This window comes from Bos grunniens, chromosome 11 (assembly GCF_055505025.1).
Source record: "Bos grunniens cultivar Pamir isolate PY7600 chromosome 11, Bosgru_T2T1.0, whole genome shotgun sequence".
Lineage (NCBI taxonomy): Eukaryota > Metazoa > Chordata > Mammalia > Artiodactyla > Bovidae > Bos > Bos grunniens.
In genome coordinates, this window is record NC_141175.1 from 32,022,785 (window position 1) to 32,049,806 (window position 27,022).

Below are 27,022 nucleotides of genomic sequence, written 5' to 3' on the forward strand. Positions count from 1 at the left end.
CATGGGACAAAGAGAACACACCTTCTGGGGCGCCCTGCGGAGTGATGCACTGGTGAGTGTTTCACACCTGGGTGGAGTATGGTCAGTTTTCTCGATGTAAAAATTCCCACTGTAGCCAACTGGAAACTATCAGGAAGATCTCAGTCAATTCACCAAATTCCTGAAAATTGAACAACTGGCTATCACCAGCCCAGAAGCTGACTGTGGCACACTGAGCCCTAAGTGACATCAGAGCGGACCCTTAATCCTAGATCAGGGTAAGTCAAGAGGCTACTCTCTGACTGCCTTCCACACCTGCCCTCTCATCCCCAGCAGGTCTGCAGCAGCCCTTCTCATCTGCTTGCTTTGGATCTGCTCCAGAACTTGGGAAGTGTTACTCTCAGTAGCGTCTGACTCTCTGCGAACCCATGGACTATGTAGCCTGCCAGGCTCCTCTGCCCATGGGATTTCCCAGGCAAGAATGGGAACTCTGGAGTGGGTTGCCACACCCTCCTCCAGGGGATCTTCCCAACCCAGGGAATGAACCTTGGTCTCCCACAGTGCAGGCAGATTCTTTACCATCTGAGCCACCAGGGAAACCCAAATATGTACGTGCTGCTAAACAAGAAGACCCCTCTGTTTACTCCAGAAGGGGACTTGGTAGCTTGGGGTAAGGGACAGAGCCATTTCAGGCGCGCAGGTGGGTCCCAGCACTGCCACCCCAGGACACAGCCCTTCCGTGCCAGCACCTTCTAATACGTCATGGACTAGGACTCTAGTGCAGCACCCTACATGCTTCAGGCCAGTTTTGAGGATACACATGAATGCAATGTGTTCTTCCATTCATTTCCACACTAGACATTTGGCCCAGGCATGGAGCAATGCCCTCCAGCCGCCCCTGTCCATCAGCCCATCTGGAGGTGCCCTGACATCACTGCACAAACTTTACAGGTTGGAAGGTGCTGCTCTCTGGATTCATGAGAAACATACAGAACCCATATTCTGGCCCCACCCTATCAGCATCAGGTCGTGCTTCATCAGACCATCCACCGGCACTTGGATTTTCCCCTTCTGGGTAAGACCCAGCCTCATTGTACATCTGCCGGCAGGCTGCTTAGAGGGGAGTTCGAGGAATTTCCAAGAAATGTTCTGTTCTTCTCAGGTAATTAGGTCCAGAGGAACATGTGATCACCTGCCAGCCTGCCCAGACAGCAGGTGGAGAGAGCCTTTAGCTCTGACAAGGTTAAACAACCTGCAGTTGCCTGCAACCCACCCACTGGTTAGCGCTCATCAGCTAAGCAGGAGGCCTGGAGCCAGGTCAGGTACACCTCCAAGCCCTGAGTTAACTGAAGCGCTGGAGACTGTGCCAGTGAGGGGCAAATGTCCCAGGTCAGAGCTGAGAGACTGGGATCCATCTGTGTCCACCCAACTCACGGCAACCTTCGTCCAGTCACCTGAATCCTCTGGGCTTCCTCTGGCACAAAGAGCCTGTCTTGCCTCCCGTTAAAAAAAAAATTATTAGGGAGAGCAAATAGCATGAGGGATGTAAAGGTGCATTGGAGATGATTTACAATCAGCATCACTTAAGATGTTGTTTACAAAGGCAAAGTAACGCTGGGAATTTGCTGGAGGCAAAAATGGAGTTTTCTCTGAAATGCTTTATTGATCATCTGACCGTTGCTGACCTCAGTAAATCCCCAGCCCGTACAGATGGAGCTGAAATGTTGAAGTAGCGAAGGCTTCCCCGAGTGCATCTCTCTGCTCAGTAATACCATGAGGACTACTACAAACACCCTGGCGTGCCTGACACATCCCAACAGAAGCCTGGCAGTGAGTAAAAGTGGGGCAGGATGTAAAGTCCAAGTGAAGTCCTCCCACCCCGGCTCAGTCACTAAAGTAAAAAATGGCCACTCGATGGTCTTGCAGGCAGGGAAACAGCTGAGCTCCATAGGAACAAGTGTTGTTTAAGAGAAGGCAGGATGCTTCACTTCTTTGATTTTAGGAATGAGCTTGGCAAGGACCAAATCCCTGTTGTCTCTGTGCTAGAAGGTGAAGAATCCAGGGAAGCTGCTGCCTGGCCTCTGCGGACACACTGCCCAGATCCTACCCCATGGAGGCCACTGGTCCACCCAGGGCCCTGGCTGGCATGGCCTGACCATCAGACATTTACATAGTGGGAATACCTCCTGTGCCCACTGCCAGGGGCACAAGCCAAGTCTCAAGCCTGTGGACAGCTAGGACCACAGAAAACAATCATTCAGTCCCAGTCCCTCCACTCACCTGAATTTTCTTTGAGCCAGGTTACATAAAAGCTTTACCTTAATAGCTCGGTCCCAGCTGGTGTCCATAAGTCAGGAGGGGAAACTGTGTTGAAGCAAAAAAATCTTTTTTCTCTCATAATAGAGCTCAGGCAGACAGCAATTACTTATTCTAATTAACAGTAAGAATAGATAAGCTTAGCAAGAATGTTCTATGGGCCAGACACTGTCCTAAGTGCTTTATGTGGATTGATCTTGTTTATCCATTATTACAACCCTATGAGATAATAAGTTTTATTCTCCCCCAATTTGTAGATGAAGAAACTGATGCCAGAATGGGTTAAGTGATTTCCTAAGATTATACAGTTAAAAAGTGATTATCTTCATTAAGTAATGCTAGCTGCTGTCATCAGTAAACCTTGAAATCTCACAGCCTTGATATATTAAAAACTTGTATCTTACTCATGGGAAGTCTGGAGAAGGAAATGACAACCTACTCCAGTATTCTTGCTTGGGAAATCCCATGAATAGAGGAGCCAGGGGCTACAGTCCCTGGGATCGCAGAGAGTCAGACACGACTTGGTGACTGAGCACACAGGCAAGTACATGGAAAGTCTCACTGGTGGGAGAAGTGGATGATCAGCCCCACAGAGGCATTCAGGACCCCACTGACAGAGGTGACACTTGCCATCCTCACCATGTGACATCCAGTGTTTCTCTGAACATCCACCTCCAGCCAGCAGATGGGGGATGGTGGACATGGAGAGTCATGGTTATGGGTCATATATCATCAACAAGGGTCATATATCACTTTTATCCACCTTCTAGGATCCAAGCTTAGACACATGGACTCACCTGGAGGCAAGTAAAGATGGAGATATATTGACCCTGGCTGGGTAGCCACTTCTGATCACCATTCTACACTATAAGAGGAAACACAAGCCTAAGTCAGAAAGCCCCCTCTGCCACGGAGCTAAGATTCAAACCCAAGTAGTTTGGCTTCAGAATCTGTCCTCTTTATCATTATGCTACCTGATTAGGAGCTTCTGAGGAGGTGATCACTGGTGGACCTGGGCTAAGATTGGAAAGGAGGTGGCAGTCATCTCTCAGGTATCCATCACTAAACTGCCTTCTTCCAGAATCTCCTCCACACTCCTGTCATAGGGTCTGAAATCTCATCATCAGCATGATGAGTCTCTGGGTCATGGGCTCATCAATATTTAGGAGTTCCTACAAAGAGGTGGGCTTCCCTGGTGGCTCAGACAGTAAAGAATCTGCCTATGATGTGGGTTGATCCCTGAGTCAGGGAGATCCCCTGGAGAAGGATGTAGCAACCCACTCCAGTATTCTTGCCTGGAGAATTCCATGGACAGAGGAGCCTGGCAGGCTATAGTCCATGGGGTTGCAAAGAGTCAGACATGACTGAGAGACTCTCACACACACACACACACACACACAGTGGAGATCTCTCTAGGAAGGGCCACACTCCAGATCTTTTTCTTTTTTAATTTTATTTTACAAGTTCCCTGAGTGAGTTTATCAGATCTTTTCCAAAGGGGACCCCTGGGTGAGTTGATAGTTTGGTGGAAATTGGAAGTTTGGAAGATGGAGTGAAAGTACTATGGGAAAGGGGGCTGGGGGGAGTTCAAAATCTGGGAATATGCCTCATGCAGCAGTGAAATTTCAATGTATTAACAAAAAATATTTGTTTTTCATTCATATCACAACCCAGTGGGATCTTAGGGGGCTCTCCTTCAAGAAGTAACCCAACCTTCCAAGGCCATTTCCATCTACTGTTCTTCCATCTTGCACTGGCTTTCTCTGGTAGCAGGTGGTGGAGGGAGAGAAACGAGGCTCACACATGGAGATTTTATAACAAGATTTTATAACTTTATAATCTTGGAAATGCCTACATGCTATTGGCCAGAACAAGTCAAACGTTCCCATCTAACTGCAAGAGAGACTGGGAAACATAATCCTACCACAAGCCTGTGAAGACGAGAAAAGAGAACACAGGTAGCATGGGCAACATCTGTTCTCTGATTTAACCCTGACTTTTCCTCACTTTTAAGGCCTAATATTCAGGACCCAGACCTGGTGCAAGTCCCGTGGTACAATCCCAAGAGAATCCATTGTCAAAGAAACAGGCATTGTCTGGGGTCACTGGCTGATCATCAGGAAGAAGATGGAAGACAACACAGGACCCTTATCCATTATCTTTGCCTCTACAGTCAGCTACACAGGGGGCCTCATTACTCTTTGGTTCAGGAAAATCATTGAAGACCTAACCCTCCAACCACAGACCCAAAGTAGTTAGGTTCCATTTACTAAAAGAACTCTCTTATCAACCACACTTGATCATGATTTTGTATCTCAGTTCTCAATTCCACATGAATGATATTTTAACTTTAGATATTGTTCCAAAATGAGAAGCAAATCTGAAAGTTACTCCATAAGTCAGCCTTCTTGAGTCCCTTTTGCCCTTAGCACTGGAATATTGTGTAGTGCCTTACAACTCAGCTCAAGAGAAGGTATGTCTGAGCCCATGTGAAAGCTGAAAGCTTAGTCATTTGATTAAAAAGAGAAGCGCCAAAGGTGGGGGTTAAAGCTAAAAACAGGAGTTCAACTGCACACCATTTATATACATTCCTTTGACTATATATTTCATTGAAGATTTTTTAAGAGCCAATTCTATTTTCCCAATTTAAAATAGTCAAGTGAATACTGCATTCTTGGGATAAAAATGAAGGTAGCTCCATTTGACATGTGCCCTGCTGCTGCTACTGCTAAGTCACTTCAGTCGTGTCCGACTCTGTGCGACCCCATAGACAGCAGCCCACCAGGCTCCCCCGTCCCTGGGATTCTCCAGGCAAGAACACTGAGTGGGTTGAATTTCCTTCTCCAATGCATGACAGTGAAAAGTGAAAGTGAAAGTGAAGTTGTGTCCAACCCTCAGCAACCCCATGGACTACAGCCTACCAGGCTCCTCTGTCCATTGGATTTTCCAGGCAACAGTACTGGAGTGGGGTGCCATTGCCTTCTCCAACATGTGCCCTAAATGGAATCAAATCATCCCAACCCAATTTTTGCCAGCCTCTGTTCGGGAAGTTTGAGTCCTGTTTCTTTTTCTCTGTTCCTTTCAGGCCTGAGAAGCCGCCCTCCCTGCTAGCTGTCACCCTGTGGGTGTGCTCTGTAATCCTATCGAGCACTCTGGAATGCAGTTTCCATATAAGATGCTACAGGTAATAAAGTTTATCCGAATGGCTTGTCATTATTTTTGCATCATTATACAATTACCGGAGCTTTGGAAGGTAATAAATCATTACACAGGTGACAAATTGAGAAGCTAAGAAGGACAGTTATTCTCATAGATAAAGCAACTGCTGCCACTAATGAGATGTGGTGACTTGGTGCTCAACCTTTTAAAAAATGCCCTGTGGTCCTGCAAGGTGCCAGTGGGAAAGCCATCCACATCTGAAAGCAGGTCAAACCCATTGCCAAGACTGCCAAAGAGCTTGACACTCCCAACAGCTCCAAAAATGAGGGTCCCAGTCTCACTTTTTGATGACCCAGAGGGAGCACTGTAAGACTGAGAACCAAACTCCTGCAAGACTACACTTCACTGGCTCAGCTGTAAATGCCCAACCAGCCCATTCACTCATTATTCACTTTTTCTCTGAAAAAGCCTATGTCATCATACGTGCATATGTGTGTATGAGCACATGTACTTTAAATTGTCTAAGCATTAAACTCTCTCTGCATAATTTCCTAGTACACTAAGTTTTGCTTTATTTTTCACACTTAGGTAACAAAAAAAATAGCAAAGCATATTTTCCACAGACTATAAAAAATAGATTTCTAGATTAAAATCAAGCAGGCAACATCTGAGTCCAAGAAAAAAATATTCTGAGAGAGAATTATGAAGGCTATGAGGGGTTTAGAAAAGAAGAAATGGTTTAGCCCCTCTCTGATGCTGATGGCTGAGCAGGTTCAGAAGCTGCAGACCCACCAAATTTATCAGTGGACCTGTAGAGGACAGGGAACTGCTGAGAAAAGAGCTAGAGGGACCCTCTTCCAGAAAGTTCCAGTAAGGCCAACTATTTGGGACCAACCTACACTGCTAAATAAGAAAGCATCTTTGGTTTTAATGAATAATTCAGGTAATTAGTGCCCGAAAGAGGGAAAATCTGGGTACCATGATATGGTACCCAAACCAAGGGCATCATCACTTAGGAACTTATTAGAAATCCAATTTCTTGGGTTCCTACCTCAGACCTACTAACTCAGGAGCTCTAAACCACTAACCATAAATTACTAAATCAGAAAGAATGCCCAGGCTAAGGCATTCTTCTGGAGCACTGGGTCACCCTATTATTAAGTATTTTCCTTCAATCAGGGCTGCCACATCTGGATGTACAAGTTGGGCACTGCACAAATTCTCCCTGATTGAGAGATAATCAGGGGCTTAAAAATGGGCCATAGTTGCTCCTAACCCATGAGTTTAAAGTGCTACATATGCAATGAAAGGGTACTACTTTCCTCTAATATATGTGAAGACATCATATAGGCTAGCAGTTTATATTGCCTTCATCTCTTTATTCAAATAAACCTCAACCTTCAGGATGAAAAAAGATAAGCGGCAAGTGAAAATCAGAATCTTACTCTTCCAGATGGATAAATAAGTTAACCAAAATGGTAACTCCATTCCCCACAGTGACATGAACTCATGAAAGCCAAGTTCTCATGTCCAATCTCAACTGAAACTAAAACGAGCTGCAAAGCAAAATCCTGAAGCTCAGAGCTTGCAAGACATTCTCTAACCTGCACTCGTCCTACAGTCGAGGTTCTCCAAATAACTGAAGTGAATTTGGTTCTAATGAAACCAGCTAATTCCAGTATCAGGATCACTACAAGGATGGGAACACGTGGGGTTTACCCAGAGCCCATGTCAAAAGGTCCTTCCTCACATAGGGAAAGGCAACATGATATATTTTATAAGCCTTTGATATAAAGCATCAATCTTTTCACTCATACAGCTTCCCAAGGTCCCAGCATCCCCCAAGACAGGCAACTGTGGTTGTTCAGTTGCTAAGTCATATCCAGTTCTTTGTGGCCCCATGGACTGTAGCATGCCATGCTCCTCTGTCCTCTGCTATCTCCAAATTAAACCAGGTAAGTGCACACACTGAAAAGGGGCTGATCTTCCTCTGCCACCAACCCTTCGAGGGAAAAAGGCCACTGGGAGGTGGCCCAGTTTGTGACTGTCACCTCTATGACTCCATAACATCACTGAGAAAACCCCATCAGATTAGGGGGGTTGGAATAGGGGGTTACTTCACTCCTATTGCTCACCATGTGCAGAAAAATGATGGTTTTGTATGTTACATGCTGGGTAATCAATTCCAGTCCCCTGGAGATTTCCTGGGTCTGCTAAGCACATTTATTCTCCTGTTTCTGATCTATTCCTCTGATTTGCACAACTTGAACATACTGTCATCATTTTAAAGGAGGGGAGAGAAGAGGAAATGAGAAAGCAAGGGCAGAGAGAGCAGGAAAGAGGGAGGGAGAAGGGACTTGATCCTGTCATTCCCCAGCTGGAAATTCCCCTATGTCTACAGGGCAAAATGCCTATGCCCCCTGTTCAAGACCTCAATAGCCGAGCCCCAGAGCTTGCCTGGGTATGTCTAGGCTGAGTTTTCAATGTTAAGTGTAATGACAATGATAATATAACAGTATCATCCTTATCAGCAGAGCTGGGTAATCCAGACTAAATACTAGAATGAGCCTGACACTCAGCTTGAAGACTCACAATAATCACATGAGGTGAGTGGCTATAATAATCATTATCTCATTAGCTAATATGTGGAAAATCTTGGATTTGGGCCCTAGCAGTCTGACCCTGCATCCCCAGGTTCCTGGTCCCTATGCTCAATGTTAAATTTTTCCTCATGTGGGACTCCTGGGCCCTTCTGTGCCCTGTACTCCTGGCAGCAGGAGGTCAGACGAAGCTTCAATTCATGAATGAAATTTCCTCCTCCAAGCAATGACTGGTTACCCTCTTTCTCAGAACAGACCTTGTATGTATAGAAACTGGATATAAACTAATCAAGAGATACACCTGCATACACAATCTCTGCTCCCAAGAATTCCCTGAATCCTGGCACCTACCATAAGTTTTCACAAATTAATTGTTCAATAAATGATGTCTGTTGAATGAGTGTGTTCTCAGATTCATGTTCTATAAATCACTACACAATCATATGGCAGGCAATATGCAAGATGATTTCTTGGAGCTACCTCACAGGAACTCAAGAAGTGTGTGCACCTCTGTTTTCAGATGAGAACACTGGGCTACAGAAAGGTAAGTGGCTTCCATCTTGCCTGGAGGTTAAGACAATCTATGGGTTCATAGCCAGAGGAAGGAAAGAGCGTATGAAACACAGGACCTATTGAAGGAAGCCAGACTCTTGGTCAAAGTTAAGCTTATTACTTTAAACCTCAAATGTCTTTCTCTCATTACCCAAAATTTTACTTCACTGCTGAATTTCAATTCTGCAAATGGAAATGACTTAAAAGGAAATACTGCCAGGATGTGTATAAGATGTTTTAGTGATATTGCTGCAAAATAAAACCACCCCCTCCAAAAAAAAAATTAAAGATTTAAAATAACCATTTTATTTTACTAACCATTCCATGGGTCAGGACAGGACTTCCCAGGTGGCGCTAGTGGTAAAGAACCTGCCTGCCAATGCTGGAGACACAAGAGATATGGATTCATTCCCTGGGTCGGGAAGATCCCCTAGAGTAGGAAATGGCAACCCACTCCATATTCTTGCCTGAGAAATCCCATGGACAGAGGAGCCTGGCGGGCTACAGCCCATAGGATTGCAAAGAGTCAGATACGACTGAAGAAAAGATAGCAAGCAAGCCATGGGTCAGGATTTGGGAAGGGCTCTTCTGAGGGATTCTCACTTGAACCTCTCGGTTCAAGTTTGGGGTTGTAGAGAGATGTTGGTTAGGTTATCATATGAAAGCTCACTGGACTGAACAACAACAACAACCAGACCATCACATTCCAAGACTGCTGCTGCTAAGTTGCTTCAGCCGTGTCCGACTCTTCGCGACCCCATGGACTGCAGCTTACCAGGCTCCTCCGTCCATGGGATTCTCCAGGCAAGAACACTGGAGTGGGTTGCCATTGCCTTCTCCAATGCATGAAAGTGAAAAGGGAAAGTGAAGTCGCTCAGTCTTGTCCAACTCCTTGTGACCCCATGGACTGCAGCCTACCAGGCTCCTCCATCCATGGGATTTTCCAGGCAAGAGTACTGGAGTGGGGTGCCATTGCCTTCTCCATTTCTCAAAACTGCTGCTGCTGCTGCTGCTAAGTCACTTCAGTCATGTCCGACTCTTGGCGACCCCATGGACTGCAGCCTACCAGGCTCCTCCGTCCATGGGATTCTCCAGGCAAGAACACTGGAGTGGGGTGCCATTGCCTTCTCCGATTCTCAAGACTAGATATTTGCAAATTAACAGGTATCTTCCCAGCTGGTGCAGTGGTAAAGAGTCTTCCTGCCAACGCAGGAGACACTGAAGATATTTTCCATCCCTGGCTTGGGAAGATCCTCTGGAGGAGGAAATGACAACCCGCTCTGTATTCTTGTGTGGAAAATTCCACGGACAGAGGAGCCTGGTGGGCTACAGTCCGTGGGGTTGCAAAGAGTCAGACACAACTGAGCAGCAGAGTGTGCGCACATGCACGCATGTGTACACACACACACACACACATACAGAGGTACCTGATAGAAACAGCACAGTGTGACCCACAGCAGGAGCATCATTATGAGAGGTGTCATGAGGCCTCTGGGATCGTCCATTGGCACCTCCAGTTTCACTCTCTGTTCTCCTCTCCCTGGGAGGCTGACCTACGTGGATTTTAAGAGTGACGGCCTCGCTTCTAGCTTTCTGTTGGGTTTGATCAGTGAGGGAACACCCGCAGAAGATGAGAGAAGGGAGGAGAATGCAGTTCTGGTGTCAATCCTCTGGCACCCTCCCTGCGGAGTCACTACCAACCAAAGCCTGAACTCCCACTAGACAGAAGTTCACACAGCCCTGCCTTCCCAAGGGTGAGGAACCGCTCCCACCCTTGCTTTTTCAGGCCTGGGAGAGGTGAGGAGCCCCACTGTTCCTGCGCTGGGAATCTGCATTATCCCCTGTGAGTCCCCTTCATCCTGCCTCCACCTCTGCATAGTGAGTCTGTTAAAGTCCCATCTGATTGTCTCACCTGAGAATCCATCCTATTCCTGCTGGGAAAGTAACAACGCAGAAGGAAAGGAAAACCTCTTGGCACCCCACAACTCTTGCCACGTCCCCTCTCTTGGACAGATGGACCCAGCTGGGAGCCACCAATGACACAGGCAGAGTAGCCCTGTCTCCTGCCTAATCCAGAGATACACTCCTGAGGCCATTGCCAGCTTCACGTGCCTGAAGCCCTCTGCCCTTGGCTAGACCAGGTGTGAATGATAAGCTGGGGGCTGCAAGTGAAGATACCTCCACATGCCTGCTCCCACCAAATGAAGTCACCCCTAATTCTGAGCACTTCTCTTAAGCTTTATGCTTCTTCATAAAAGGATAGGACGTATTATAAGCAAAATAGGCTTGCTAAATATAGTCTATTCAGCCTGGGGAAGGCTAAATTATTCATAACCAGACCAGGATATACAATGCGCACTAAACAGAAATCCATTTTTGATTTTGGTATTTTTTCTGGGGCCTGTATATTCAGCGCCCCAGCATTGATCTAAAACTGCCCCCCTGATGCCTGCATTTGCTCAGGATGAAGATCTCAGCATCGGGGCCAATTACCAAGCTGTGAATAACCCCAGTCTCGCCCTCTGCAGGACAGCAGTGACCACAAGTTCATCGATTGTCCATCCTGTGCCACGGTCCTGGAGGCATGCGCATCCCGTGAAAGGATCATCAGCTCCCTGCAGAGACCCAAGGATAAACAAGCCCTAAAAGAGACATCATCGAAGCCAGCACAGCTCAGCATCCATTGCACCATGAAAGGCAAGACGGGACAGTGTGACCGTGACAATTAAAACCACCGAGTCCTCAAAAATGATCAATGCCCAGGAAACAATGCACACGTCCCCTCCAAAGCAGAAGGCTCAGCCTGGGCTCCCGCTTTTCAAATTATTTTCAACCTAAGCTCTCTTCACACAGAAGCTGCTGATTAGATTTTTCTGTGCTATAAGAATCATTGTTGAAAATACAGTTGTCTCTGAGACATTCTTCTTTTCACTAGCGGTGTTTTCCAAATAAGACAAAGTAGAACCATAAAAGAAAACATAAAAATCTCAGCTGTTTCTTCTGAGTGTCGCTCCAGGAGCTGAAGACTTAGGCAGATGACTGTGACCCTAGAGGCTTCCTGGACACCTCAGAATGTTCCATGGAAAAGTCAGGGAGGATACAATGGAAAAGCTATAAGGAGGAATCCCTAGGCAACAATCTGCCAAGATACAGCATTTCTGTTCTAACAGAAAAGAGAAATCTGTCATAAATACATTATCTCTCTACTAAAATGGATACAGATTTTATGAACAGTACTTAGGAAGAAAGAGGTTTTATCTGAGGACAGAAACTGAAGTTTGGATTGTGATGAACAGTGATCTTGTAATTCATCTATTCCCAGGTACCCGCCGTGACCTAAGGCCCATGGAGACGGCAGGGACTTCTTCTTCCTGGATGAGGGCATAGGCTGTATAGATTTAAAGGACAAACCTGCTGCTGCTTGATTCATGGGACTGATTTGAGTGGCAGCTCTTGGTCTTCCTGCACCTGAGGTCAGGGAGATGTCACTGGTCAAGCGGCAGTGAGCAACAGCAAAACTCAGTAGGCCTCTTTGCTTTCCTGACATCACATCTGCTACTAACCACCCCAGAGACAGGCCCAAACGTCAGGGTGTTTCACCTTGCAGATGACTGCCCGATTCAGTCTCCCATGTGAGAAGAGTATGCTTTATTGATCAAAGAAAGAGCCTGGGATGAGGGATTGCAGAACTAGTGGAGCAATCAGCCCTTCTGGAAGCTAGTGAACATTTTGTTCCATCGTCTGCATCAATGGATGAAGAGTTCCTGAAGATTCAAACCAACAGAACAAATTCCATCCAAAGAGAAAGTGCTTGGAGGCACTGGTGTGTGTAGGGAAGAGGCTGGGGCTCAAACCCCAGGTCCCCACTTGTCAGCAGGGGGCCATCACTCAACCTCTCTATGATTAGAAATGGAACAACACCAATCCAGTCCCTTGCCTGGGGACTGGAATGAAAGAATGAAAGAATTCACAAGAAAGCATTTTGTAAAGCACTTACAGCTATAGGAGATAACTATCATTTTCACGTTGGAAGCCATCAGTCTCAAAACCATGACAGGCCCATATGATCTTTCCTTAAACCAAAGTACAGTGCCCTCACCAGCATCACCTAGAAACTTGTTATCGACTATGAATTTGATAGTGCAAATGATGGAAGACTCAGATTCACTGAATCAGAAATCCAGTGGGGGGCGGTTGGGGTGGGGAGAGGAGGAAGGTGGAGAAGGCAGTGTTTAACCAGCCCTGCAGATGATTGTAATGGACCCTCAAGTGGGAGAACCACTGCTCAAAGGAACTTGTAATTTGTCTGAAGCAGGTGTGTTTTCATCCTAAGATGATGGCTCCTGCCTTGCTTAGCCTAGCAGGCCCTCTTTGACCTAGGACAGGCAAGGGGATGGCTGAGATAGAGAAAAGAGAAGAGCCCATCCCCTGACCTGGCCTTGGGGGAGTTCAAGTTAAACAGGAGCAAGAACGGCATCCACAGACATTTGGCAAAGGGTCAGATATGACCAGAATGTGTGACTGGTTTGCTTGGCTCAGTGACTGGCAATGTGGGGATGGGAGAGCACAGGGCAGAAAGCAGCGGGTCTCCAGGGACCTAAGCTGGCTATGAAAAGACAGAGAGGAGGAGGGCATTCCTGTGTGTGGCTGGAGTGGGCAGTGGACCATAGGATGAGCACCCAAGTGGGAAGCAGGGTAGCTGTGAGGGGCTGGAGAAGGACCAGCTCACTTGGTCCAGGTGATTCCCTTAGGGGTCCCCAGAGCCCAGAGCTAGTTTTTCTTCTTCAGTTCAAATGAAGATTCTCTTAAATTAGTAAACCACAGGCCCTTCCAAGTTACACACTGTGCTTAATCCCCAAGCCTCTCCTAAATCTATCTTTTCCCCCCTGCCAACCACATCAGGGCTATAAATAGAGAAGCTTCATGTGAAGAAGTGGCTGAAATCGCATGGTTTATTAGGATGATTATATATTATTTATGTAATAATTACATACATGATTATATAGCATTATAATCATGCCTATATTCTAGCTTTATTAACCATAAAATATCATTTTTGCTAAAGGTTTTTTAAAAGATTTTAATTATTTGTAATTTTATTCGAATGCACCCTGAGGTTTTAGAATGAAGAATGCTACTCTAAAAATCTAACAGATAAGTAAATGTTTAGTCTCTACCATCATTTGAAGAGATTTAACCTAATATTAAAAGGTTTGGTAGTCCCAATGTATGACTGAGAAGTGTATGGCTTGAGACTATCATGGATAAAATCATTCATTTGATCAGCAAAACCATACTGTCTCCACCATATGGCAGGCACTGTCCAAAGAGTATCTTGGAATACACTTTCTTTGTACCCACGACAGACTGGGAGGGGCTCTGGGAAGTGTTTCCAGAGGAGGAACTCTGGATTTCAGAGGGGACTCTATCACCAGCTCTCTGCAGATTGTATTCTTCCTCCTTACACTAAAATAAGTATGTTGTTAGGGTAAACTATGAGAATTTGCCCTCTTTATGAGCACTATATCGGTAACAGGTACTCTAATGTAGGTCACAAAACACAACATAGAAATAGAAACTTAGATCAAGGGATTTGCCTCCCCTGACCCCTATCTGTGCAGGGACAGAAGCCCAGCCCCAGAGTTCTAAAATTCAAGGCCAGTGACTCCATATTGGGACCATCAGTGAAATTCTCACTGTCTCCTCTGGACATTTCTCTCCCTTAATCCCCCTCCCATTTCACGCTTCACAGCCCTGAAAAAACATCTCTTAGCCAGTCTAAGCCAAAATCAAGGCACTGACAAAATAGAAGCACCAAATATATGTTCAAACAAATTTGATATTTGAAATACTTTGAAAATCATCCAAATAATCATTTGGTTGGAAATAAGAGTTTTCCTACATTTTTTTATATTAAATATTTGCTTCATGGTTAACTGTGGATGCTTATTTCATTTTTAATTATATATTGAGGGTTCTCTTATCTATTAATATTTAGCATTTAGTATCCTAAAGGTATGGGCTTTCCAGGTGGCTCAGTGGTAAAGAATCCGCCTGCCAATGCAGGAGTTGCAGGAGACGTGGGTTCAGTCCCTGGGTTGGGAAAATCCCTTGGAGTAGGAAATGGCAACCTGCTCCAGTATGCTTGCCTGGAAAATTCCATGGACAGAGGAGCCTGGCAGGCTACAGTCCACGCCATCACAAAGAGTCGGAGGGGACTAAGCACACACGCGTGCACACACACACAAACACACACACCCCTGAAGGTTGCCTTGGAAGGAGAAAAGAACACAGTAACCTAACTCACACTAAGGTGTTCATGACTTCCTCTAGCTTAGACCTCTGTCAAGCACAACTCTACTGAAAAAAATGCCTATGTTGTGGGACTCTGGGATACTTACAGAAAATCAATGGCAAAGATGGTCTTCATAGGAAGGTTGTCAGAATTACCCTCAAACATACCTTGGTGACAACTGCCTGTCCCATCCACCCAGGAGGTAGGAAGGGTATTTGGGTCAATGATTTCTGTGCCATGGAAGAAAACTTTTCAAATCCACCCAATATGGAAGTTACTCTCCTCCCAAAATAATTCAGGGTCAACTGCACAACTTTTGTTTCTGCTGCAGCAAAACAAGAGATTCAGCAAATTAGAGGGTCAAAAGTCCCTTCTAACTTATACAGCAGACACTATGATAGGCGTTTTACTGATCACTTACTGGAAAAAAGGAAACTCGGCTAGTGCCACCTGAACAGGACTAGTGTCTCTAGAGCTAACCAAAAGCAGTCAATAATGACAGAGTCCAAATATAACCCTGATATCATCATATAACAAAGGATGATGGCAAGAAAAATGGGGGAAAAAGAGCAAAACAGGAAATTATTAATGAAATAGCAATAGTTTAATCCTCATCTATTAATAATTATCTTACATATAAATGGATTAAGCTCCCTAATCAGAAGTTTTGCTGCTGCTGCTGCTAAGTTGTTTCAGCCGTGTCCGACTCTGTGCGACCCCAGAGACGGCAGCCCACCAGGCTCCCCCGTCCCTGGGATTCTCCAGGCAAGAACACTGGAGTGGGTTGCCATTGCCTTCTCCAATGTATGAAAGTGAAAAGTGAAAGGGAAGTCATTCAGTCGTGTCCGACTCCTTGCGACCCCATGGACTGCAACCTACCAGGCTCCTCCATCCATGGGATTTTCCAGGCAAGAGTACTGGAGTGGGGTGCCATTGCCTTCTCCAAATCAAAAGGTTTAGAGTGGCTGAATAGATAAAAGAGCAAGTCTAACAGTTTGTTGCCCATAAATGCCCCGCTTAAGACTTAAAGACATATATAGGCTAAAAGCGAAGGGATGGAAAAGGTACTCTGTGCAAATGGTAGCCAAAAGAAAGCAGGGATGGGTTTACCTATGCCAGAAAAACAAATAGACTTTAAGTCAAAAACTGTCTAGAGATGAAGAAGGTCATTAGTGACAAAAAGGTCAATTCAACAGGAAGATCAAACAATTACAAATGTATACACACCCAACATCAGAGCACCTAAATATTAAAACATATACTGACAGATCTAAAGGGAGAAATTGACAGCAATACAATAGTAGCAGGAAACATGTATACCTACTTGCGATAAAAGATAAAACATCCAGACAGAAAATCAGTTAAAAAAAAAAAATAGCAGTTGACTTGCACAGCAGTACAGACCGAGTGAACCTAAAAGATATATTAAGAACTTTCCACCCAATAGCAGAATACATATTCTTCTCAAGTGCATTCAAAACATTCTCCAAGCTAAATTATAAGTTAAGTCACGAAACAAGTCTTAAGAAGTTTAAGGAGATTGAATAAGTCCAACCTTTTCAGACCACAGTGGAATAAAACTAGAAATCAATAACAGCGAGAAAATGGGAAAATGCTTAAATACACAGAAACACACTCTTAAATAACCATTGAGTCAAAGAGGAAATCAAAAGTAATTTTTTAAACATCTTGAGATAAATAAAGACAAAAAAAATAAAAAACATACCAAAACTCATGGAATGTAGTAAAAAAAGTACTAAGGAAGTTTTATACAAAAAAAATGCATCTAAAAAAAAAAAAGAAAAGGTTTTAAATAAATGATCTAACTTTATACCTTAAGGAACTGGAAAAAGAAGAACTACTAAGTGCCAAAAAAAATTTAGAAAGAAGGAAGGAAATAATACAAGTTAGAGCAGAAACAAATCAAATAGAAAAACAGAGAAACAATAGGGAAAACATAAAGAAAACTGATTTCATTTTTTGAAAAAATAAAACTAAATTGAAAGCCCTTAGCTAGACTGAGAAAAAAGAAAGCAGACTCATACTGAGTGAAGTAAGTCAAAGACAAACATCATATGATATTGCTTAAATGTGGAATCTAAAAAAAATAGTGTTACACATGAACCTATTTACAAAATAAAAATAGAGTCACAGATACAGAAAACAAACACAGTTACCAAGGGGATCTGTGGTGCTGAGTCCCTCACTTGTGTCCAGCTCTTTGTGTCCCCATGGACTACAGCCCACCATGCTCCTTCACCCGTGGGAATTCTCCAGGCAAGAATACTGGAGTGGATTGCCATGCCGTCCTCCAGGGGATCTTCCTCACCCAGGAATGGAACCGGGGTCTCCTGAATTGCAGGCAGATTCTTTACCAGCTGAGCTACCAGGGAAGCCCCAAGGGGGAAAGGGGGAATAATTGAGAGATTGAGATGGACATATACACACTACTGTAAGCAAAATAGATAACTAATAAGAACCTATTGTACAGCACTGGTCCTGGAGAAAACTCTTGAGAGTCCCTTGGACTGCAAGGAGACCAAACAAGTCAATCCTAAAGAAAATCAACCCTGAATATTCATTGGAAGGACTGTTGCTGAAGCTGAAGTTCCAATACTTTTGGCTACCTGCTGCAAAGAGCTGTCTCACTGGAAAGGACCCTGATGCGGGGAAAGATTGAGTGCAGGAGGAGAAGGCAGCGGCAGAGGATGAGATGGTTAGATAGCATCACTGACTCAATGGACACGAATTTGAGCAAACTCCAGGAGATAGTGGAGGACAGAGAAGCGTGATATGCTACAGTGCATGAGGTCACAAGAATCAGACACAACTTAGCTGCTGAACAGCAACAATAATTGTATAGTACAGAGAACTCTGCTAAATACTATGTAGTACCCTCTAAAAAGAGTGGATGTATGTATATGAGTAACTGATTCACTTTGCTGTATGCCTGAAAATACCACAACATTGTAAATCAACTATACTCCAATTAAAATTAATAAGAAAAAAAGAAGACAAAGAAAATCAGAAATGAAAGAGGAGACGTTACAAAAGCTGCCTCAGTAGTAAAAAGGATCATAAAACACTATAAGAACAGTTATACATCAAGTTGGATAACCTAAAAGAAAGGGATAACTACCTGGAAACAGATAACCTATCAAACTAAATCAAGAAAAAGTAGAAAGCCTGAACAAACCAACAACAAATAAGGAGATTTAATCAGTATTTTAGAATCTCCCAAAAATGAAAAACTCAGGACCAATGTAATTGGCAGATTCAATGCAGTCACTGTCAAAACGGCAGTATTTTTGTAAAGATAGAAACTTCCCTGGTGGCTCAGACAGTAAAGAATCTGCCTGAATGTGGGAGCTCTGGTTTTGATCCCTGGGCAAAAGCTATCCTAAAATTCATTAAGAACCAAAAAAGATTCTGAAGAGCCAAAGCAGTCTTAAGAAAGAGGAACAAAGTTGACTGTATCACTGATTTCAAATTAACTACAGTAATCAAAATAGTATAGTACCAGCATAAAAATAGACACACAGGACAATGAAACAGGATTTAGAGCCTAGAAATAAACGCCTACACATACAGTCAACTAATCTTCAACATAGGCATCAAAAAATAAACAATTGGAAAAGGATAGATTTTTTAATAAATAATTTGGGGAAGACTGAATGTTCACATGCAAGCAAATGAAACTGGACTCTTATCTTACACCATATACAGAGATTAAATACTTAAATGTATGACCTGGAACTAAAAAACTCCTAGAAGAAAAAAGGAAAAAGCTCCTTGACGTGAGTCTTGGCCATGATCTTTTTTTTTTTAATATGACACCAAACACACAAGCAACAAAAACAAAACAAACAAGTGGGATTGTCTCACTTGGACTTCAGACACAAGTTGAAAGTCAAAGTGGTTACCTGTACTTCTGACCAACTCGCTGTAAATCAGAGGTTCCTAAAACTCCCTCCTGGGGTTCAATTAACTTGCTAGAGCACCTCAGAAGTCAGAGAAACATTTTACTTTCTAGATTGCCATTTTATTATAAAAGGATACACTTCATGAACTGCCATCTGGAAGAGATGCCTAGGGCAAATTATGGGGAAATGGTGAGCCGCTCTCCCCAGATCTCCACATGTTAGCTAACCTGGAAGGTCTCTGGACCCTGTCCTCTTGGGTTTTATTGAGGCTTCATTCCACAGTCATGACTGCTTATCTCATTGGCCATAGGCAGTTGATTCAGCCTCCAGGTCCTCTTCTTTCCAGGTCAGGGAGTAAGGGCTGAAATTTCCAACCCTCCAATCACAAGGTTGGCTCCACTGGCAACCAGCCCTCATCCTTAACTGCTTTTCCAAAAGTCACCTCATTAATATAATAAAAGATAATCTGTATCACTCTCATCATTTAGGAAATCCCAAAGACTCTGAGAGCTCTGAGATAGGAACAGTGGAAGAAGATCAAATATATATGAAAAATATATTTTGGTAACCTGAATGATCAAACATATGTTCATATAAATCACAGGGTTAATATCCAAAATTCATATATTTTAACCCAATTAAAAAAATGGGCAAAGGATCTGAGTATACATTTCTCAAAAGAAGTGTTACAAACAGGCAATAAATACATAAAAAGATGCTCAATATAACTAATTATCAGGAAAATTCAAATCAAAATTATATTGAGAAATCACATCACACCTGTTGGGATGGAGTTATCAGAAAGACAAGAGAGATCAGCAATGAAGTGGACAAAAGAGAATCCTTGTGCACTGTTGGCAGGAATGCAAATTTGTACAATCATTATGGAAAATAATATGGAGGTTCCTCAAAAATTAAAAATAGAACTACTATATGATGCAGCAGTTCCACCTCTGGGTATATATCCAAAGGAAATGAAATCAGTATCTCAAAGAGACATGTGCATCCCCACGTTCACTGCAGCATTATTCACAATACCCAAGATAAGGAACAACTCAAGTATCCATCAACAGATGAGTAAAAAAATATTGCATCCATTTTATATATATATATATACATATACACACATGTTCATATATATATATATAAAATATACATGTATACACTTGCACACAGACACACACATTCACTCTCAAAAAAAAAAAAAAAAGAAGAAAATTCTGACATTTGTGAGAGTATGCGATCCTGGAGGACACTATGCTAAGTGAAAAAAGCCAGACACAGAAAGAACATACAGCATTATAATTCACAGAAGCAGAGAGTGGAATAGTGGTTACCAGGGGCAAGGGGAGCAGTTGGGGGAAATGGGGAGATATTGGTCAAGCAATATAAAGGTTCAGTTTTCTGGATGAATAAGTTCTAGAGATCGAATGTATAACACAGTGACTATAGTGAACATTGTACTGTATGCTGGAAATTTGCTAGGAGAGTAGATCATGTGCTCTCATCACACCCTCAGAAAAAGGTAACTGTGAGATGATGAATATGTTAATGAGCTTGACTATAGAAATTATTTCACAGTGTATATGTAAACATCATGTATTTTTAAATATATATAATGTCTACTTTTATTAAAAAAAGAAAAACTTCAAGTGAAAAATTATAAACATTAAACAGGTGAAAGAGGAGAAAGTACAAGCTGACTGAAATAATATGAAGCCTACTGGTAATTACATGCAATGTAAATGCACAGATTTTTAATTACTTTTTAATGGTTATGTGATATATTCCATAGAATTGGTAATGCATTTTTTAACATTCCTTTACTGATGAACATTTAAACTGCTTCTAATTTTCCTTAATAAAACCAATGTAGGGAGTTCCCTGGTGGTTCAGGGGTTAGGACTCAGCACTTTTACTGCCATGGCCTGAGTTCAATCCCTGGTCAGGGAACTAAGATCCCACAAGCTGTGTCGTGCAGCCAAAAATTTTTTTAAATAAATTTTTTTTAAAAACCAATGTATCATTAGGATAAATGCATAAAAATTGTATATAATTATAACAAGCTTATAAACAATGTAATAATGAAACATTTAATTCAAATATAATAAAATATTATAAACAAAATATATAATAATAAAATATCTAACTCAAGCATTTGAATTAAATATACATTTATCCCTAAAAAATCATATTTGTTGACACCAAGAAGTTTAAAACGACTTTTCTGGCACAGACAAACACAGAGCACGGAGGAACAAAGCCGTGGCAGTAAAAGACAAAGAACAAGTTGGAACCATAAGGGAGAGATTTCACCTCATCAGAGGTTTCCAGGAGAGTCATCAATTCCACCCCAAAAAGAAACTAGAAGCTGTTGCAAAATCAGACCCCAAAGTGTACAGCGAATAGCATTACTTGTACGTGCTCAGGCTTGTGAACTCTACCTAGTTTTATTCCATAGTGTTCAGTTCAGTTCATTTCAGTCGCTCAGTCGTGTCCAACTCTTTGCGACCCCATGAATCACAGCATGCCAGGCCTCCCTGTCCATCACCAACTCCCGGAGTTCACTCAGACTTGGGTCCATCAAGTCAGTGATGCCATCCAGCCATCTCATCCTCTGTCGTCCCCTTCTCCTCCTGCCCCCGATCCCTCCCATCATCAGAGTCTTTTCCAATGAGTCAACTCTTCGCATGAGGTGGCCAAAGTACTGGAGTTTCAGCTTTAGCATCATTCCTTCCAAAGAAATCCCAGGGCTGATCTCCTTCAGAATGGACTGGTTGGATCTCCTTGCAGTCCAAGGAACTCTCAAATTTTCTAGTAACCACACTAAAAAAGGGCTTCCCAAGTGGTGCTAGTGGTAAAGAACCTACCTGCCAATGTAGGAAATGTAAGAGACATGGGTTCAATCCCTGGGTTGGGAAGATCCTCTGGAGGAGGGCATGGCAACCCACTCCAGTATTCGTGCCTGGAGGAGCCTGGCAGGCTACAGTTCATAGGGTGGCAAAGAGTCGGACAGGACTAAAGCAACTTAGCATGCACATTTAAAAAAGTTAAGTGAAACAGGGGAAATTAATTTCAATAGTATGTTTTGTTAGGGACTTCCTTGGTGGACCCATGGTTAGGACTCCATGCTTTCAATGCAAGAGGCACATGTTCAATCCCTGGCTGAGGAACAAAGATCCCATATGCCACTGGGTGCAGTCAAAAAATAACTTTTTTAAAAAGATAGTATGTTTTGTTTAACCCAATATATCTAAAATATGATCTCAACATGCAATCAACATAAAAAATTATTCAAGTGACATTTCCCACTCTTTCTGTAAACCAAGTCTTAGAAATCTGGTGTGTATGCATGTCTCAATTTGTACCAGCCACAGGTCATATGCTCATTAGCCACACTTAGCTCCTGACCTTCCTTTGGAACATTGCAGATGAAATGACCACAGTGAAAGTCCTCCATCCCCAAACATGATGTCCAAGACTAGGACCAGGAATCAAGCCTGGATGCTGGTACACATCAGGGCATTTGTCCACTTGCTTTCACTCTTGAGTCTGAAAAGTCCCAGAGAGAGCCAGCATCTGTGTCCACAGAACCTGGCTGAGCATCAGGTACCAACTCTCCCCTAATCCCAGGAAGCCAGACCTCCCTTCTTATCTAGGCTCTACTCTCTGAGCGGCCATTCTGAGTCCTGATGAAACAGTTAACTCCTTTTACAAAATTTCTGAGAGGATGCTTTACCTCTTCATGTGAATTAGGAAAGGCTATTTTTAAAATCAGAGAGAACAGTCTTTAGGGGGAGGGGGGCAGGGAAGCGGATTCCTCACCAGGGACCTGTGTGTGTGCTTCACCCTTAAGGAGCACTGGCCTCCAGAAGGAAAGTTCATCAATACCCGGGAAGGTGAATGTCAAGCCCTCTTGCAGCCAGCGAGCCATCCCCGGTCAGTGGGGGAGCCACCAGAGAGCAAGGAGATGAAAGTGGGCTCCTGGAGGGGAATGTGGGAAAATGTGCTACAGATGTTTCTTTAAAAATCTAATCCAAAAAAGTTAAGAATGTTTTTAGAAAGAAAATCTAATCCAGGGTGTGCAGGAGGCTCAGAACCTCCTAGACCAGGAAGCAGTAAGGAGATAACACATGGAATGATTTAGTGACCCCATCACCTCCTCACAGGGCTCAGCAATGCCACTGTTAGCGCTTCTGCCTGACGCTTCAGACACTCAGGAAAGGACAGTCGTTGTCACCCCAGAGTGAGGAAAGAACCTGGGTGCAGGTCCTGAAAAAAGAAAGTCTAGGAAAGAATACAGAATGCAGACAGAGTGTGGGAGGCAAATGTCGCTGACAGATGCCTTCTCAGTGCGGGGCCCAGTGCTCAGGATGAGGCATATGAGAAAGGAACAGAGGGCTAAGGCAGTGGCTTGGGCACTAATTCATTTTATGGGACTCTCTGGGCTCTCGCAGGGCAGGCTGCCAGCCAACGCTGGCCTGACCTCTCCAGCAGCCACCTCCTTAAGGCCAGCAGTGGATGCTAAGTGACACCGTGCTAATGGAGAGGTGAGCAAACCCTAGGGTTACCAATCAAGCCATGCATTCTCCTGTTCAGCAGATGTGTATTAAACACCAGGGTCCCAAAAAGCTTCTTAAAAAGATATCTCAACATGTGAACAACCCAAATGCTCATCAACAGGTGATTGGTTTAAGATGTGGTAAACATATGCAATGGAATATTACTCAGCCATAAAAAAGAGTAAAGTAATGCCATCTGCAACTACATGGATGGGCCTAGAGACTATCATACCAAGTGAAGTAAGTCAGACAGAGAAAGACAGTTATTTTATGATATATCTTATAATGTGGAATCTACAAAATAATGCAAATGAATCTATACACAAAACAGAAACAGACATGGAGACATAGAAAATAAGCTTAAGGTTACCAAAAGGGAAGGGGAGGGCAGAAGGGATAAATTAGGAGTATGAAATTAATTGATTAAAAACTATATAAAATAGATAAGCATCAAGGATTTACTATATAATATAGAGAACTATATTTAATATCATGTAATAATATAATGGAAAATAACCTGAAAAAATATTGTGTGTGTATATATATATATAATAACTTCACTTGCACACATCTGTTTTCACACTACTTTTTTTCTAGACAAGCACAAAAATAATCTTTAAATTTGACATGCCCAGAGCTTCCCAACATCCCTAAGTCTGTGAACTGTCCTTACAAACAACATAAGTGATTTCAACATCTCCCACCAACGCAGCTGTAGCACTTTTAATGTTTACAATCCTGTATCACCCAGGGTCTGAGATACTCTTCCAATTAAACCCTGGTTACACTTCTCTTTCCAAGTGCGAAAGAATCCAATTAAAGTTAATGAAAGCAATCAGTCTGCAAGTCTCGGGGTGTTCTGCCCCATTTGTGAATACAGGTATTAACACCCACTGACCCCGAGGAGGGAGAGAAGGCGCCATCGTTCTCTGCAAATGAGCCAGACCTGAGCCAGCCAGGGAAACCTGGAATTTAGGAGGTTAGCCTGTTTGGTTTCCCATACAAGTTCAGGATTCCATTAAGCATTAACTGTAGGAATCTGTCCTTTAAGGAACTTCAGACTCATTTGGCTGCCATATGGCTGGGGCTTAGCAGTGCCTCCCATAAGCCTGAAATCCTGGGACACCCAACACTTATTTTCAAGAAGCTATTCACTGCATTCCTCTTGATTTTCTATCTGGCTTCCAAGAGGCAGCTACCAATGAATAACACAGAGCAACAGAAGCCCGTGAGATGAAATCCGCTCAAGTCCTCCACCTGAGCTTGTATGACCTTCTCCAGCCACTGACTCTCAGAGCACCAGATGGACCTGCTGGGTGTCAGCTCAGAGGGTCAGCCTAGGACTCTTCAGGAAGCATCAGTGGGACTTGTATTCTCACGTCAGGGAAGCTGTGAGGACACCCCTTCAGACACTGGAGACTTGTCATGGGTGTTACTTGTCACCATTCATTCCCATGGCACGCCTTCTGTTCATGTTCAGTTGAAAAACCACACGCCCACCTCAGCTGCATTTGTTCCTCACTGTCCTGCAATTGTTTTGAAGTTCCCACACTTCCCGTTTCCTCAGATCATTGTTCTTAGATGTGCGAGTCTGACCCCAGCCCCTTCTGACACCAGTGAAGCAGCCTGTCCCTGTTCTTGGGGAGGTTCTGCTCCGGCTGGGGAAACAAAGCTGACACTTGTGAGCAGTTGGAAAACTGAACAAGGCAGTAAATAATTAAGTGCTACTCCATTACATAATTGATTAATTATAACTAATTGCTACTTAAATGAACTGCTCTAGTCCACATTGATCTTCCTTGCCTCTGACCTTATAGGGCGGCCATGGTATAAGCCGCTTACTTGGGCACTTACACACCGTCCAGAACATTCTTCCCATACTCTCATGGATAAGTCTCCTCTACCATGACTGGTAGTGTTCCCAAGGGCAGAACCAGGTCTTCTGAGAGAAGAACAGGCCCCAGGAGACTTCCCTGGTGGTCCAGTGATTAGGAGTCCACTGACTAATACAGGGGGCATGGATTCTATCCCTTGTCTGGGAAGATCCCATATGCCTCAGAGGAACAAGGCCCATGAGACACAGCTACTGAGTCCACATGCCACAACTACGGAACCTGTGAGCCTAGAGCCTATGTTTGGCAACAGGAGAAGCCACCACAATAAGAAGCCTGCACACCACAATGAAGAGTAGCCCCTGCTCACCACAATTAGAGAAAAGCCCACAAGCAGCAACAAAGACTCAGTACGGCCAAAAAACTGATTTTTAAAAAACTCTAAAAAAAATATTATCAATAATTTAAAAAAAAAAGACCAGGCCCTGGTTTCTTCCTTCTGTCTCTCACAGCAGAGTCAGCCCATTCCAAGCAAGCATAAGGTTCTTTACTTAATAAACACTTGGTGATTGATGTCAAAAATGTGGACCAGTGTTCACACAATCAATGTGCCCCAGCTTCATGTACCTGTGAGTATAAACTCAGGTCACAGAACCATAATCAACTTTGCTTCAGTAACTTAGCCCCCTAAGCATGTCCTTGGGAATGTGCTACCTTACATTACTCTACTCTGTCTCATGAAGCCATCAGGACAGTGCTCAGTCCCTGGCCACACCATCCTGCTGGGATCCAGCCTATGGCCACCACTCTGATAGATGATGCAAAGGAGCTGCCCACCTACCTCCTTCCGCCTGTGCTCCTTTGGGGTTCCACATCCCCTGCTAGGCTCTGAGCAGCCTGAGGAGTCTGTGCATCACTGGTCTCCACTACCTGGAAGAGACACAGTAATAGTCAGCGAGCGCTGCCCGAACAAAATACCACAGACGGGGCTGCTTAACCAACAGAAGTATATTTTTACACAGTTCTGGAGTCTGGAAGTCCAAGATTAAGGTGTTTGATTTGGCTTGATCTCAATCTGAGGTCTCTCTTATTGGCTAGCAGCTGACTGTCTTCTTGCATGGATCTCCCTCCTCGCCTGCCTCTGTCCTGATCTCCTCTTCTTATAAGGGTTGGATTAAAGGCCACCCATATGACCCCACTTTGCCTTAATTACCTCTTTAAAGGCCCTGTCTCCAAAGACAGTCCCATCTGAGCTACAAGGGTTAAGACGTCCACCTGTGAGTTGTGTGGAGGACACGATTCAGCCCCAAACACCCACTGATAACCTAAGTGCTTAATAAATGCTTTATGCTTGATGGAACAGGGAGAGATGACAGATGGGCAGATGGCTGGATAAAAAACAGAAAGACTGCTCAAAAGGTGTTTGATCCTGAGAAAAGGTGAAATTAACAGGTCGAGAGAGTCTCTCCTATTCCTGGGCCCTTTCTACTCCACCACATCTTTTCCTTTCTCCCAGGAAGAGATGGGCTGTCCAAAATGATAATTCCTCTGTCCCCTCCCCAGCCACAGGACAGAGACTCCACATTGTCTTGATGTAAATACATTTGGGGGAGGGGTGTCTGCTGTCCCCACACCCTAGAGAGCCTTCTGGCTCTCTTTTGGCGGAGAGAGCTCAGGCCATGGCTTCCCAAAGGATTTCAGAAATGCCAACTCACTACTGAAATGAAGACTCTGTAAACAACCAACATCTAAAAGGGAGACAAGACCCTGGAATCAGGGCCTTTTTCTTTTCATATGCAGCGAA

The 27,022-nt window shown here is 43.7% G+C and overlaps 1 protein-coding gene across 42 annotated transcripts in view; it reads right to left on the reverse strand.

Annotated features, from left to right (window-relative positions):
- Positions 1–26,374, reverse strand: part of LOC147362813 (uncharacterized) — a 47,421-nt gene extending 21,047 nt beyond the window's left edge. For 11 of the 42 annotated variants that reach the window (XR_015136504.1, XR_015136505.1, XR_015136516.1 and 8 more), the window contains exons 1-5: positions 26,237–26,370; positions 26,060–26,148; positions 3,093–3,160; positions 2,298–2,343; positions 22–126 (exon numbers count right to left, since the gene is read on the reverse strand). Coding sequence is in view for 24 of the 42 variants with exons in the window: in XM_086325745.1 (XP_086181871.1) it covers positions 22–126; positions 2,298–2,327 (135 nt within the window). In the remaining 18 variants the exon portion in view is untranslated. Of the gene's footprint in view, positions 1–21; positions 161–2,259; positions 2,344–3,092; positions 3,161–26,059; positions 26,149–26,236 lie in introns of all 42 variants that reach the window. The other 31 variants (XR_015136502.1, XR_015136501.1, XR_015136500.1 and 28 more) reach the window with 12 other exon arrangements.
- Between the last annotated feature and the right edge of the window lie 648 nt (positions 26,375–27,022).